Source organism: Pteropus vampyrus, unplaced genomic scaffold (assembly GCF_000151845.1).
Source record: "Pteropus vampyrus isolate Shadow unplaced genomic scaffold, Pvam_2.0 Scaffold70, whole genome shotgun sequence".
Taxonomy (NCBI): domain Eukaryota; kingdom Metazoa; phylum Chordata; class Mammalia; order Chiroptera; family Pteropodidae; genus Pteropus; species Pteropus vampyrus.
The window spans coordinates 4246888-4260493 of record NW_011888851.1 but is presented as its reverse complement, the minus strand read 5'-3'; the positions used below and the strand labels follow the sequence as shown (position 1 = coordinate 4260493).

At 30.8% G+C, this 13606-nt stretch overlaps 1 protein-coding gene across 2 annotated transcripts in view; it reads left to right on the top strand.

Annotated features, from left to right (window-relative positions):
- Positions 1-13606, top strand: part of DCN (decorin) — a 36787-nt gene that overhangs the window by 14792 nt on the left and 8389 nt on the right. For both annotated transcript variants that reach the window (XM_011361771.2, XM_011361770.2), the window contains exons 3-6: positions 1532-1644; positions 7835-8048; positions 8863-8976; positions 13327-13420. In XM_011361771.2, coding sequence (XP_011360073.1) covers positions 1532-1644; positions 7835-8048; positions 8863-8976; positions 13327-13420 — 535 coding nt within the window. The remainder of the gene's footprint in view (positions 1-1531; positions 1645-7834; positions 8049-8862; positions 8977-13326; positions 13421-13606) is intronic.

Sequence of the window (13606 nt, the reverse complement as noted above, 5' to 3'; positions counted from 1 at the left end):
TTTATGCATTTTTAGAATCACCTGCATTTTGTTATTCAACTGTAATGATAATTAATCATTGAATTGTGAGCTAGATATTTTTCCCATTATCAACAGAGCAGTGATAATATGAACAAAAAATTATTTGGAAAAACTTAGATGGTAGTTGATTTCAGATTCATTTTTTGTAATTTTCCAGGAAGATATGAAGATAGAATATGGCTACCATGATAATTTACCTGTAAGCACTTACCTAAGATTTAAAACTGGAAAGATATCTTTTCAACATAGCAGTTATGTTGCAATGTTTTTAAATTGAAAACTGCAGATTAAATTATATTTTCCATGAAGATGTGGGCAATTTCTGTCTTATTCCTGCTGTATACTCAGAGCCTAATAAACTGATGATGTCTAGGAGGTATTCAGTAAAGCCGTGTTGAATGAATGGAAGAATGATCTTCAGAACTTCAAGTTTTAGATATGATGGAGAGGTTGAAAACATTTCTAATTTATGTTTTGCAATTATAAAATACATAAATGATCACATGAATTTGAGTTAATAGAGTATAAAATTTTTTGTTTAACACCCTACATCAATATGGCATTAAGGTAATGGAAGAGAGAAAGGCAAATGGCTATATCATTTAATATTTTTCTTTATTAACATTCATAATGATGATTTATTTAATATGCCATAACTTTTGAATAAAACAGGTTCATACATATACATCCAGTTAAATGACTACTAAAATATTTTTTAATTCCATAGAGCATTTGGTTATTCGATGTGTTTACACTTACAAACTAAAAACAATAACTCATTTTTTTCAACCAAAATTTAAAGTCAAAAAGTAATGTTTTATAAATAAATTTTAGAGAAGTTACACTAAGAAATTTAGATTATATTATTCTAGTTAACCACATATCTATTGGTCATAAAATATCAACTAAAATTGATATTGTTTTGCCATTCTAATTAAAACTAAAAGAACTATTCTCCCAAAAGTTTGGATAAATTTTTAAGTTGTTGACACAACAATTTGTTTTCATGTTTATATAATTTTAATTTTAAGTTTTAAATGTAGATTTGTGACAGTGTGAAATTTATCAAGAGGATCTTTAACAATGATTTGTCGAAAGTTCTTCTCTACCGACAGGATATTTATGTAGAAAAATACAGATTTATAAATCATTTGCAATTAACACCTATCAAGGAATCGACTTTCTAAAACAAGAACAATGAGATAAAACATACCGTGCAGTGATGATTTGAGTCACACCTTTACAAAATACAAATCTTCCTTTTATGCAGAAGAGTGATTACGTGGGGAAAATAATGTGTTTTGTTTATAATTTAAAAAGTCCTTTGATTTGGTTGGAAAAGATAAAGCAGATACTTTAAGTCACAATTAATATAATTCCTAGAAGAAAATATGGTACTATTAAAAATATCACTGCAACATTGATTTCTTTGTAAACACATCCTTTGTGATTCTGTCCCAGTCATGTGTCCTTTTTTACTGATTGCACATTACTTTTATTCTCATACTAGGTCTGGACAAAGTACCAAAAGATCTCCCCCCTGACACCACACTGCTAGACCTGCAAAACAACAAAATAACTGAAATCAAAGATGGAGACTTTAAGAACCTAAAGAACCTTCATGTAAGATTTATTTTTTTAATTTTTTTGAGTTATAAGATTTGACTTAAAGTGTTTTTCAAAATAAAACTTAGGTGAGACCAAAAGTATTATAAGGAAATAAATAAGCACATAAATGTTTATCAAAGTCTGTTCTTAAGATCAAGGAGGAAAGCATCATTTCATTAACTTCTAAAAACTTAGCCATTTTTACATATACCTCATATATCTTTAGTATTTGCTTCTTAAAAATACTTTATATTTTACTCTTTCATATTTCATAAATTAGATTGTACTTCGGTAGTGAAACAAAACAAAAAACAGACTGGTATTCTTTTGGTTTCTTTTATCCATATTCTAGGAGATGCAAATAACTTTGAAGAGGCTCAAAGATTAGTACCAAGAGAAAAAGGAATAATTGTTCACATTTTATTTAGTAAATATAATTTTATCTTTGAATATATATACACACACACACACACACACACACACACATATACATACATACATACATACATACATACATATGCATTATCTGTTTACGTAGGACATCAGAATCCCTATAAAATTTGTTATGGAGTTTAGCTCTCTACCTATGAGATGAATATAATGTGGCTCCCCCTCAAAATACTATTGCACATTTAGTGTTAATAAGCCAGATTTCAATGTCCAAATAAATATCAAAAGTCTTACTGTCTCTGTACTTTACTCTGGTAGAATGCTCCTGAAGTAGTGAGTCTGGTCCTCGGCGAAACATTTTAAGAAAGGCATCCAAAGAAAGATCATCGTAGAGATAAAGAATTTGAAAATTATATCATACAGGCACAGTTGATGGTCATGAGTGAAGGGCTATGTTGGAGAACAGAAATTGAATTTGCTTATTTCAACTGTAAGATGACAGAATTGTCCTATTGATAATTGAGTGGTATTTCAGAGATGCAAATTTTTGTCCAATATTAAAGATATAATGTAAAGGGTTAAAATTTTCAATGAATATAGAGGATTGCCTAGTGATGAATGACCTATCTGGAAGATAATTTTAGTGCTTCTTATGAAAAATATCATAAAAATACATTAGTAAGTTTGGGAATATAAACAGAAAATTCTAATGCCATGTCCATTTATTTCTTCTAGCTATTATAAAAAAATAATTGAGGGAGTATACAATAAAAATAGATAATACATAGTAAAATATAAACATAAAAATACATCATCTGGCTGCTATGTATCAAAATAAGAAATATATATTTAAAGGAAACAATGTAATGTAAAGTAAAATAACCTGGTCATAATATGCTATAGAGTCCATATAATGAAGACAAGATTTAATTATCAACTATCTGACAGTCAAGGAAAAACAAAACATTTATCCATTAGGAGAAAATATACTAGAATTTTAAAAGGAAGCATAAATTTTTCTCAATATTTTAAGATTCTCCATGGAGCAGTTAATTAATACACATGGCACATGGAAAGTTGTATAGTCAATTTATTGAAGTGTCCAACAATATAAGTATAATATGATTTAAGTAGTGAATGTTATGGATACCAAATAAGTGAAAAATCAGACATCATTTTACATCAGGTTACCAGTTAGTGTTTTGAGAAAATATGGAAAAAGGGGTCTTAGAGGATTAGCAGAATTTTGAAAAAAAGAGAAGTAAAGAGGGCTTTCTGTGCTAGAGGAAAGAAAAGGCAGAAGAAAGCAAGAAGTAAATAAGTAAACATAGAAACTGGCTAGAGTGAAAGATTCTAGCTCCAAAACAGTGTGGGAAAAGGCTTGATCTAGAGCTCCTCAAACCATGGGCTAGTGGGATCTGTCTCCACTGATAGGTGACTGGGCCTGAGTCCCTATTGATCTTCTCTCTACTTTCATGTTATTGTTTCACTGAGAGAGAGCAGATGGTGATACCAACAAGTTGGTCAATGGTATTTAAACTACCATTGGAAAAAGTAAAAGAGGTAATAATAAAAATTAAATATTATTAGTTTCAATAAACTAAAATATTTAGAAGCTTCATTTTATTTTTATAAATTGACCCTAAAGTTTCTTTTTAAAGTAAGGAAAATTCTCTGATTCTAATTGCTACTTCCTGTGTGTTTAAGTATAGTCTGAATAATTGAACTCAAATTCTTAAATAAGAGACACCTAGTTTCTGTGATGTCCTCATTAAATCTGGCATTTGTAATAATGTGTTCTTTCTTTTCCACACCTACTTCTAAGTATGTTTTTAGGAAACTATCATCTCAACAGTCTCTTTCTTTTTACTTCAAAGTATACATTGAAGAAGAGAGAGAGAGAGTTTATTAGAGCTCTCAACCATCCAGAGGATGGTAAACAGCTATTTTCTCTTACTCTTTTATTCATGATCATTTCTATCCTTGTTATTATGTAAATAAACATCATAATTTCAGCCAGGAAAGCCACACTTGAATGAGAAGGAAGGAGAGAAATGAAAATTTAGTAAGGATTAAAATAGAAAGGATTTAACAGAAAAATGTTCTTTTTTGTTCTCAATAATTTTATCAGTTTACAACTCTGTGGCTCAGTCTGAATGGTACATGTTGTAAGAGTAGTTTTATACTTACATGTAGTAGAGAAAAACTACATAATTATTCTATAAAATAATGGAAAATTAAGTGTTATAATGTCAACATTCAGTATATTTTCTTCAAATTCAAGTTAATAAATTTTTTAAATTAAAAATTGTCAAAGACTGAATAATAAAAAAAACACTTGTTTAGCAATTACTATTATTAGGCATTGTTTTTAATACCTTATACACATTAACTTATTTCTTATAACTATTCTTATGAGGTACACACTCTTGATAATCCTTTTATACAGATGAAGTTATTCAGGCACAGAGAAGTTAAGTTACTTGCTCATAGTCAAACAGCAAATAAGAGCCAGAATTTGAGATCTAAACTCAGGAACAGTCTGACTTGATTCTGTGCACTATTTGCCTACAAATTTGATAGCAAACATGAAATCCCTTAAAATAATACCTCATACTAAGGAACAATAAAAACTAATCAAAAACAGACTCACAAATATAGAGGACAATCTGGCCATGGCCAGAAGAAAGGGGGAGGGCTGGGAGAAAGCAGTGAAGGGTTAAAGAAATACAAATTAGTAGTTAATAGATGGTCATGGGGATGAGAGCACAGCATAGGGAATGTAGTTAGCATTAATATGTTGGCTAGATGGAGAGCCAGAAGAGAGAAAGATCAGTTAGAGGGATCGTTTTATAAACTATATAAATGTCTAACCAATACTTGAAACTGTGTAATTGAAACTAATAATAAAATATCATTAAAAAAATAATAATAATACCTCATACGATGTAAACCATACGTAAGTGGCTTTGGAGAAAATTGTAAGTATTAATTCAGATTCAACATTTTTTTCTTTCAGTTTTATTAAAATATAATTGACATACAGGCACTGTATAAGTTTAGGGAATATAGCATAATGAATTTATATATATGTTTATATATACCTATATATTAATATATACATATAAATATATATGTGTATATATTTATATGTATATACATTTATATGTATATATAAATATATATATATATATGATTACCACAATTAGTTTAGTTAACATCCATCATCTCATATAGATATAAAAAATTAAAAAAACATTCTTTTTATGATGGGAAATTTTAAGATTTACTCTCTTGGCAATTTTTAAATATACCACACAGCAGTGTTAATTATTGTCAACATGCTGGACACTACATCCCCAGGACTTATCTTACAACCAAAAGTTTGTACCTCTTAACCACTTTCTTGGATGAAGGTGGTGAAAATGCTTTTATTTCTACTTCTACCCTATTTCTATTGCCCATCATCTTTTTCATCACCTCTCCCCTACCTCCCAGTCTAAATCGCTTTTTTCTTTAGTTACCAAAGAAGTAGATTGTCCCGATTTTTGAGTCTGTGCTTCCATTTTAGGTTAAATGGTACTCAAGGCACTTTCTGACCCCCAGCCAACTATTTCTCTCAGAACTGTCTATTCTCAGCCTCTTAGCTAATGATAATCCATTTCTGCTTGTCTTTCTTCTTTTCATCAGCTAATCTCCTGAAGAACACCTGGGGTTCAACCTATGACTTTTTCTCTGGTAGCTGTATTTTGCCATTAGTCATTTTTTTCTTATCTCAACACCTTGTCATTGTCTATTATTGTATAAATAGATCTTCTTAAATATATATCCCTGTGTATGGAACTAACATTAACTACTTTTAGCAATACTGTATATAAATGAATGACTTTTTTCATATATGGATCTGTTTTATACAAAGTTCTAATTTATATAGCTCTTAAAATTTTACCTCATTATGACCAAAATTTGCATAGTTTTATTTATTTTTCAAATTTATTTTATTTTTTACTGAAGGTAGAAATGCTTTTCACTGGACTAAAACTTACAACTAAGAATAATATTTGAAAGATGCTTTGTAAAGAAGCAGTCTATATACATTATCATTTTTAATTCTCACAACAACCCTCTGCAGGTGCTATTATTATTCCTACTTTGCAAAAGAAATAATTGGGGACAAATGTCATACTACTCCAAAAGTTAGCAGCATACTCATAGGTATAAGCAATTATCTAATTATTATCTAGCAAAAAAAAGTGATATTTTATTACCTGAAATAATAGGTAATACATCATCAGACTGATTCTTTATAGTAGGTTTCAATACTTAATGTAAAATAAAACAAATTTTCAAACCACGTTTAATGAATTTAATTATATCAAGTTTTCAGAATTTTCTTCCATAGATGACAATTGAGGATCTCCTTTGCATTTATAATTAAGCATCCACCATTTAGGGGTATCTTTAATTATACAAATCCTCTCAATCCTTCTCTAGCTCTGGCTTTTACTGATTTCCTGGACATTTTGCTTGTTAATATCAATTTCCTATGACTTAAACTCTCATGAGTTTTTGAACTTTCTATAATATTCACTGAGATTTCTTAAGATTTTGTTTTAATCAACCAATGCATATTTCAGGATTAGACAAAAAAATTGTATTATTTGTAATAAGTTTTAATTAGTCAAATAATGTGAACTACGTGAGGAAGTACATAGGTTAATTAACCAGCTGTTACTATAAGGAAATATTGCATTTCTGAGACTGAAAATTATCACTTTTCCATTACTCTAATTCTCTTTTTGTCCCTCTGCATTTTCATATATGCATAAAAGAGTACTACAATTGCAAATGCAAATTTCTTAAAACTTGATGAAATTATCCTAAATTACTTGACTTAGTTGATAAAGAGATTTATGTAAATAAGAAGAGTGTGATTCTGTTGACATACAGATCATTGGAAGAGAATGAGATAGTCCAGAATTGAGTTTGGTGATAGCTATAAGTATAGCAATAATAAGTTAGAAGTCATTTCCTATACTAGGAGAGCTCAGAAACAAACAAAAAAATTGCCAAAAATATTAATATATTTGACCACATCAAACCTTTATACATAAAAAGTTCAAAAGAAAAGAAAAATGTATTAAGTCTTGGCCTATCATATTAACTATATCTTTATTTTCTAAGTCTATTATTAAAATATATTAAAATTTAATAAAAATAAGAAGTATTGTGATCAAGTAATCCCTTTCCACTAACACATACAATAAATGGTAGGAAAATAAACAGAAAGTTTTTAAAGCTTTCAAGTGACAAGGAAATGCAAAGTAAAGCAGTGAACTACTACAACATAATGTACTAATTTGACAAACTTTGGAAACAGATTATATCTAAATTTATGAGGCCTCAACAAATTTTACTGTCTTTCACTGCTGGTGATAGTATAAATTGGTGCCACTCTTTTGTAGTAGAATCCATGACAATAGTCAATGAAGATGGACTTATAATTTGAAAAACTGATTGAGGAACGGATGCCTTTTTAGGTATCTCGGGTCGCTCTAGTAATCCAATCTTTATGAAATTACATATTGTTTAATATGTTACATATATTTTATAACATTCCTCTCCCTTTAATTTCTGAGGTTCAGATACTCATACATTTCTTAAAGGAGTCACATCTACTTAATCTTTCTGATTTCTTGATACTTAGCAGATTTCTCTGCTAGTCCCGTGGTAGAATAAATAGATTATGCACTAGTTTTATATATATATATATATATGGAAGGTTTTAAGAAATGTTTTTGTTCACTGTCTATAGGCATTGATTCTTGTCAACAACAAAATTAGCAAAATCAGCCCCGGAGCGTTTACACCTTTGGAGAAATTGGAACGACTTTATCTGTCCAAGAATCAGCTGAAGGAATTACCAGAAAAAATGCCCAAAACTCTTCAGGAGCTGCGTGTCCATGAGAATGAGATCACCAAAGTGAAAAAATCTGTGTTCAATGGACTAAACCAGATGATCGTCATAGGTACAGATATTCTTATAACTCTAATACCAAGATTCACATTTCACCTTAAGAGATTTCAAGTAAGCTTTAGCTGCAGGAAGGTGAATTAGTTAGAACTTACATGCCTTAAGCCCATAGGAAGGGCTGGAACAGGGCCAGGAGAAATGGGATTTGGAAATTGTGACTTACAACGTTTTTATTCCTTGTCCTTGGGGATCTGAGAATGTAGAGATAACTCAACAGCTGAAGTTAGACTACAACATGCCCAAGATGAAAGATCAAACTAAGTAGTGCTTGACTGGAAATATTTAGGGATAATTTTCTCTTGTGTAGATTTGTTTTATTCTGAAAGTCTATAAATTATTTGCTTTAAAAATGTGTGTTCTAATGTTTTACTCTCTGTGTCATAAAAAATTGTAATTTTTAATTGGCTTACAAAATGCTAGGTTGAAATTATTTAAAAACACTTTAATGTATTTTAGGAAAGTAATAGCCCCACAATAAGTGTGATTTATAGACACTTGCTTTTGTTGATTTCTGGGCAAAGCTGTGTATGCACTTTAAATAACTGTGTTATTATTTTTGCTATAATACTCTTTACTAAATGTTTTTGGGGTTTTTTTTGTTGTCATTATTTAATGTTTGTTTTAATAAGGAATGTTTTTACCCCATTTGCCTATCCCTTTGTGAAGCATGTCTTTTAATTTCTTTTGTTTTTCATTCAAGTTATTATTAAACCAAATTTCTGTTAAATTTCTTGTTGAAACAGACACTACTCTGACCTGCAATATCTTAAAACTGTCCTCTAAAAGCTCTGTACTTACTGTATTTGTAGAACTGGGCACCAACCCTCTGAAGAACTCAGGAATTGATAATGGAGCCTTCCAAGGAATGAAGAAACTCTCCTACATCCGCATTGCTGACACTAATATAACCTCCATCCCTCAAGGTAATAGAAAATTCTCCAAAGCAATTTAAAAATCTAATTCCAAAAGCTTTGACACTTAAAAACTGTTTTAGAAATTTGACTGGTCACTCAAGTGGCCAACTAAATTTCTAGTAAATTCTCTGTCTCTAGAAGTATTTCTATTGAGTCTGGGTGACCCCTGGGCTGGTCAGCTCACTGTGCAGATGGCTAGGCTCTTTTACCTATACAGTCTCTTCTAAGATGTAACTTACTACTCAATGATTTTATATTATAGAATAGTGATTCCACAAAGGAATAAGTCAGTTATTATTTTAAAAATAGAGTGCATTAGCAGTACTTTGTAAAAAAGGAGGAGGAGGAGGAGAAGGAGAAAGGAAAGGGGAAGGAAAAGAGGAAAGAGAAGAGGAACGGAAAAGGGAAGAAGAAGCAGGAGGAATAGAAGGAGGAAGAGAAGTAGAAGAGGGGAAGGGGAAGAGGGAGGGGAAGAAGGAGGAGGAGGAGGAAGAAGAGAAGAAGACAGAGAGAGACACATGGAAATACCTCTGAAATTGAGCAAATTTTTGCTTTGAGTCTCTAATCCCTCAGTGAATTTCTTTCCATCCTAGGACATTTCGATATTACTCTGAATGAGAGGATCCACAGTGGCACACTCTTATTTAATACAGGCAGTTGTGTGTTGTAAAGAGTGGATTTTGGAGTCCATTTGCTTGAGTTCAAAAGGTTACTAATTGCCTCTAGGACTTTGTACAAGTTATTCAAAATCTGTGCCTCATTTTCTTTATTTGTGAGGTGGGTAATATTAACGTCCACCTTGTTGGGTTGTTTTAAAATTAAATAAATAACTAGAGAAATATCTGATATGTAGATAGGTAGTGGATATGTATTATTTTTTGCACACTCATTTTGCTTGGGCAAAATACTAAACACGGGAGATGAGGCAGTTAATAGGATATACTTATATTACCTGAGTTCAAGGAGCTTATTGCCTAGAGCAATTATCACACAGACATGGAAATAAGTTCATTGTGTTAAGTAAGGGCTACTCAGGGTGAGCACATAAGCCAATTTTTGTGAATCAGAAAAGGCATCAAATAACCAAAATTAAATTCCTCTAATTTTCACATTTTCCCTGCCTTAGATTCTCAATTTCACAAACCCACTCTATACTCTCAAATTTCCCTCTCAATCTGGTCCTTTTCAACTTAGATATCTTGTTCTTAGACTAGATACAAAATGTAGCTACTTGCCTATAGAAAACAATTACCCTTTATTACACTTCCACAGAAAGTTGAACTCTAGAATGCATATTCCATAAAATGGTTTCTTACCACCCCTTGCCCTCTCCACAGTCTTTTTGCTATAGAGAATAAATGTTTCTGACCCATGATAGCAACTACTGATGAATAGATAGATATACATAGATAGAGAGAGGGAGATTGATATATAGTTCATAAAGCATTTTCATGTCGAGTCTCTGACTTGTTCATGTAGCAAATAATCTTTTTATCCCTAGTGCAGGGATTATATATATTTAATATAGTTTTATTTATATTCTATATATTATATGATATATTTATATATACAAAAAGTTTTATATATATATATGCATATCATATATATACGTATATATATCTTGCTTAAAGCCTTAGAGCTGTAGATGGTGAAGTAAAGTAGCTGGGATTTAAAGTCCAGGTCTTTTCCACTACTTCATACTGCCAGATGACTTGCATTAAGCACAATCTTTGATTTTGCTGTTCTTAATGCATCTTTCTAAATATCCCACAAAAACACATTTCATCACTTAAAGATTTGCTTTTTCTTGATTTTCTGATAATGTTTCCCTATCCTAGGTGCTCTTTTCTCATCATCTCTAGCTTGCCTTTATTTACTAAATACTTAATAATGTTAAAATTATAGTGATTAAATTTTATTCAGCATTTGTGCCAAATGTTTTTCATGGGTTTGTTATATAAACCTCAAAATAATCTTCTGTAAGTACTATCACACTTGTTTCATAAATGAGGAAAATGAGCATTAAAGAGATGAAGCAAATCGTGATCAAAGTTTTGGAGCTAGGAAGTAGCAGAGCTGGGATTGTGCTGGGCTGACATCAGAGCTCCTGTGTTTGACTATCTTACTCTGCTGCCATATTAAGTTCTTCCCCCTATGCATACTTATGCCTATCTAATATATGGGTCTACCTTTCTGAGGCTGGGGCCCTTCTACCTGTACATCACCAACTTTTGGGGAGTCTTAAATTTCTCATATTGTCTTCCATGACTGATAGAAACAGAAAGGCAATGGAATAAATTTGAAAGATTATAAATTCACTCGAGTTAGACCAACCAGAGTGAGAGGTCTGATTCAGTCATTTAGTTGCTCTGTGACTTTAGGCTAATTATTCCACATTTCTAAAACCTCAGTTTTGTTATTTATTAAATGGAGCTGTTACTGACATCTATCTTCTAAAATATTTGTGAGGATTAATAGATATGAGTAAGACTTATAATACACACATAATATTTGGCTCAAAGTAAGCTGTCAATATATTTTATCTTAAAATGGAAAAGGAAAAGAGAACAACAACAAAAATAACTATAGTATAGGTTCTTTGTCTAAATGCTACAATGGCAAAGGCTAATAATGATCTTTATAAATTTGCCTCTCTCTATAATATGTGAAGTTTTCTTCCACAGTCAAACTTCTTCCTGGCTATAACTTTCTTTTTGGGAAACTGATGTCCCAAAAAAGGAGACATTTAGAAACTAGATAAGAATGATAGATATAAGAATAATTACTGTTCTAGAGACACTAGAACATTTTTAAAATATCTTTTCATGGTGGTAGAAAAGAAAGGATGTGCCTTCATTACTTTGTTACATACTCACTTGCTTTACTTATAGGAGTATTGTAAAAATCCACATGTATTTATTCTAAGGTGACACAAGTAGTTGAAATCTCTTATTCCAGGAGTGACTGTGATTTTTTGATATTCATTCACGATAATAATGCAATTGTGTTTTCATTTCCTTCAGTTAAGAACATGCTATTTTAATGCCCTTTGGCCATCTAGGAACATATTATATTCCCTAGATAACTTACAAAATTTATAACTTTGAATCTCTGTTCCCTCATCTATGAAATGGGATTAATAAAAAATAATTTAAATAAAAAAATTAAATGAGCTAAGCTAGGAAAAAAGTCAATCTCAGTGTCTGGCACATATCAGGTATTCAGTAACTAGAATTCCTTTCCTTAGCATCTCTCACACAAAACATACTATCATAGAGAAACTAATAGTTATTTTCAAATCAAATATGAACTAAACTTTTACATTAAACAGACAATTTTGACAAAAATTCAGCAAGATGCAGTGAAAACTTCAGACCAAACATAACCTATTATTTTCAATTTTGTTCTTTATGGACAAATAGCCAACACTCTCTGCTAAGCAGATGTTAAGTTCTCCATATAACCAATTTGCAGGTTTTTTGTATTTGTTGCTATAAGTAGAACAATATGCTGTTTAAAAAGTTGTATATGAACATAATACCTCCTCAGCTGGCAGAAGGAAATGAAAATAAAATATTTAAACTTTTATATTTATACTACCAAATTTTTAGAAATCATAGCCATTCAAGAAGTATTATCCAGAGTTTTAGTGGATACTTTGGATCTAAAATTATTTCCCCAGGTGCTCTACATATGGCAGGTCATTTGGTTATAGTCCTCTGTACTCCTCTTGTATAAAGAAACAGTCTTGATTTTAAAATTTCCAAGAAAGCTTTAGCTCTTTCTACTACCCATGTTACAGAGGCATTTAATGTTTTTATGAAAAATTTGATTTAGACTAAGGCCTGCACATTATATCAGTGTTAGTTATTAACGATGCTCATTAACGAAATACCTGGTAAAGTCTGTATATAAGTTTAACTGATATAGAATCTCTTTATTGTAGCTCAAATGCTCATCTCTTCATTTTAAAGTTATTATCTTTTATCAATGGCAATATTAGTGCATAAACAAATGTGTAAGAAACTAATGAAATTCAGGATTTCACCTCAGTTCTACAATTGTATTCTAACAATTCCTAGGAGCAAAGTCTACTATGTGATAAACACAATCATGTATTTGTTAAAATCAATCTAGGAGAAAAGTAGAAAGAGCTTATACTACTCCCAAGAGCATATATTATTATAGAAGGGATGAAGGAAAATGATGAAGAGCAAAACTGATAAAAATGATGAAAAGCAAATCCTTCGAAACTGTATGTCTTTTAAAAAATCCACAGCATATGTCCTCATTACATCTTTCTACATTCTGTAATTATGTTTACCTGCTAATTCAACATTTTGTATTTCCATATTCCAGGTCTTCCTCCTTCCCTTACTGAATTACATCTCGATGGCAACAAAATCACCAAAGTTGATGCAGCTAGCCTGAAAGGACTGAATAATTTGGCTAAGTAATAAAAATTTTTTTATGTTATCTTATCAGTAAAATGGCTAGGTGTATCAGTGCCCACTTGCTCAGAATTTGAAACATGATTGATTTTTGACAGCACCACCTTTTTATCATTGTTTATCATCAGTTTTTGCAATTATTTCATTAAAACTAATGAAATAATATATTTACTATAACCACCAAAATC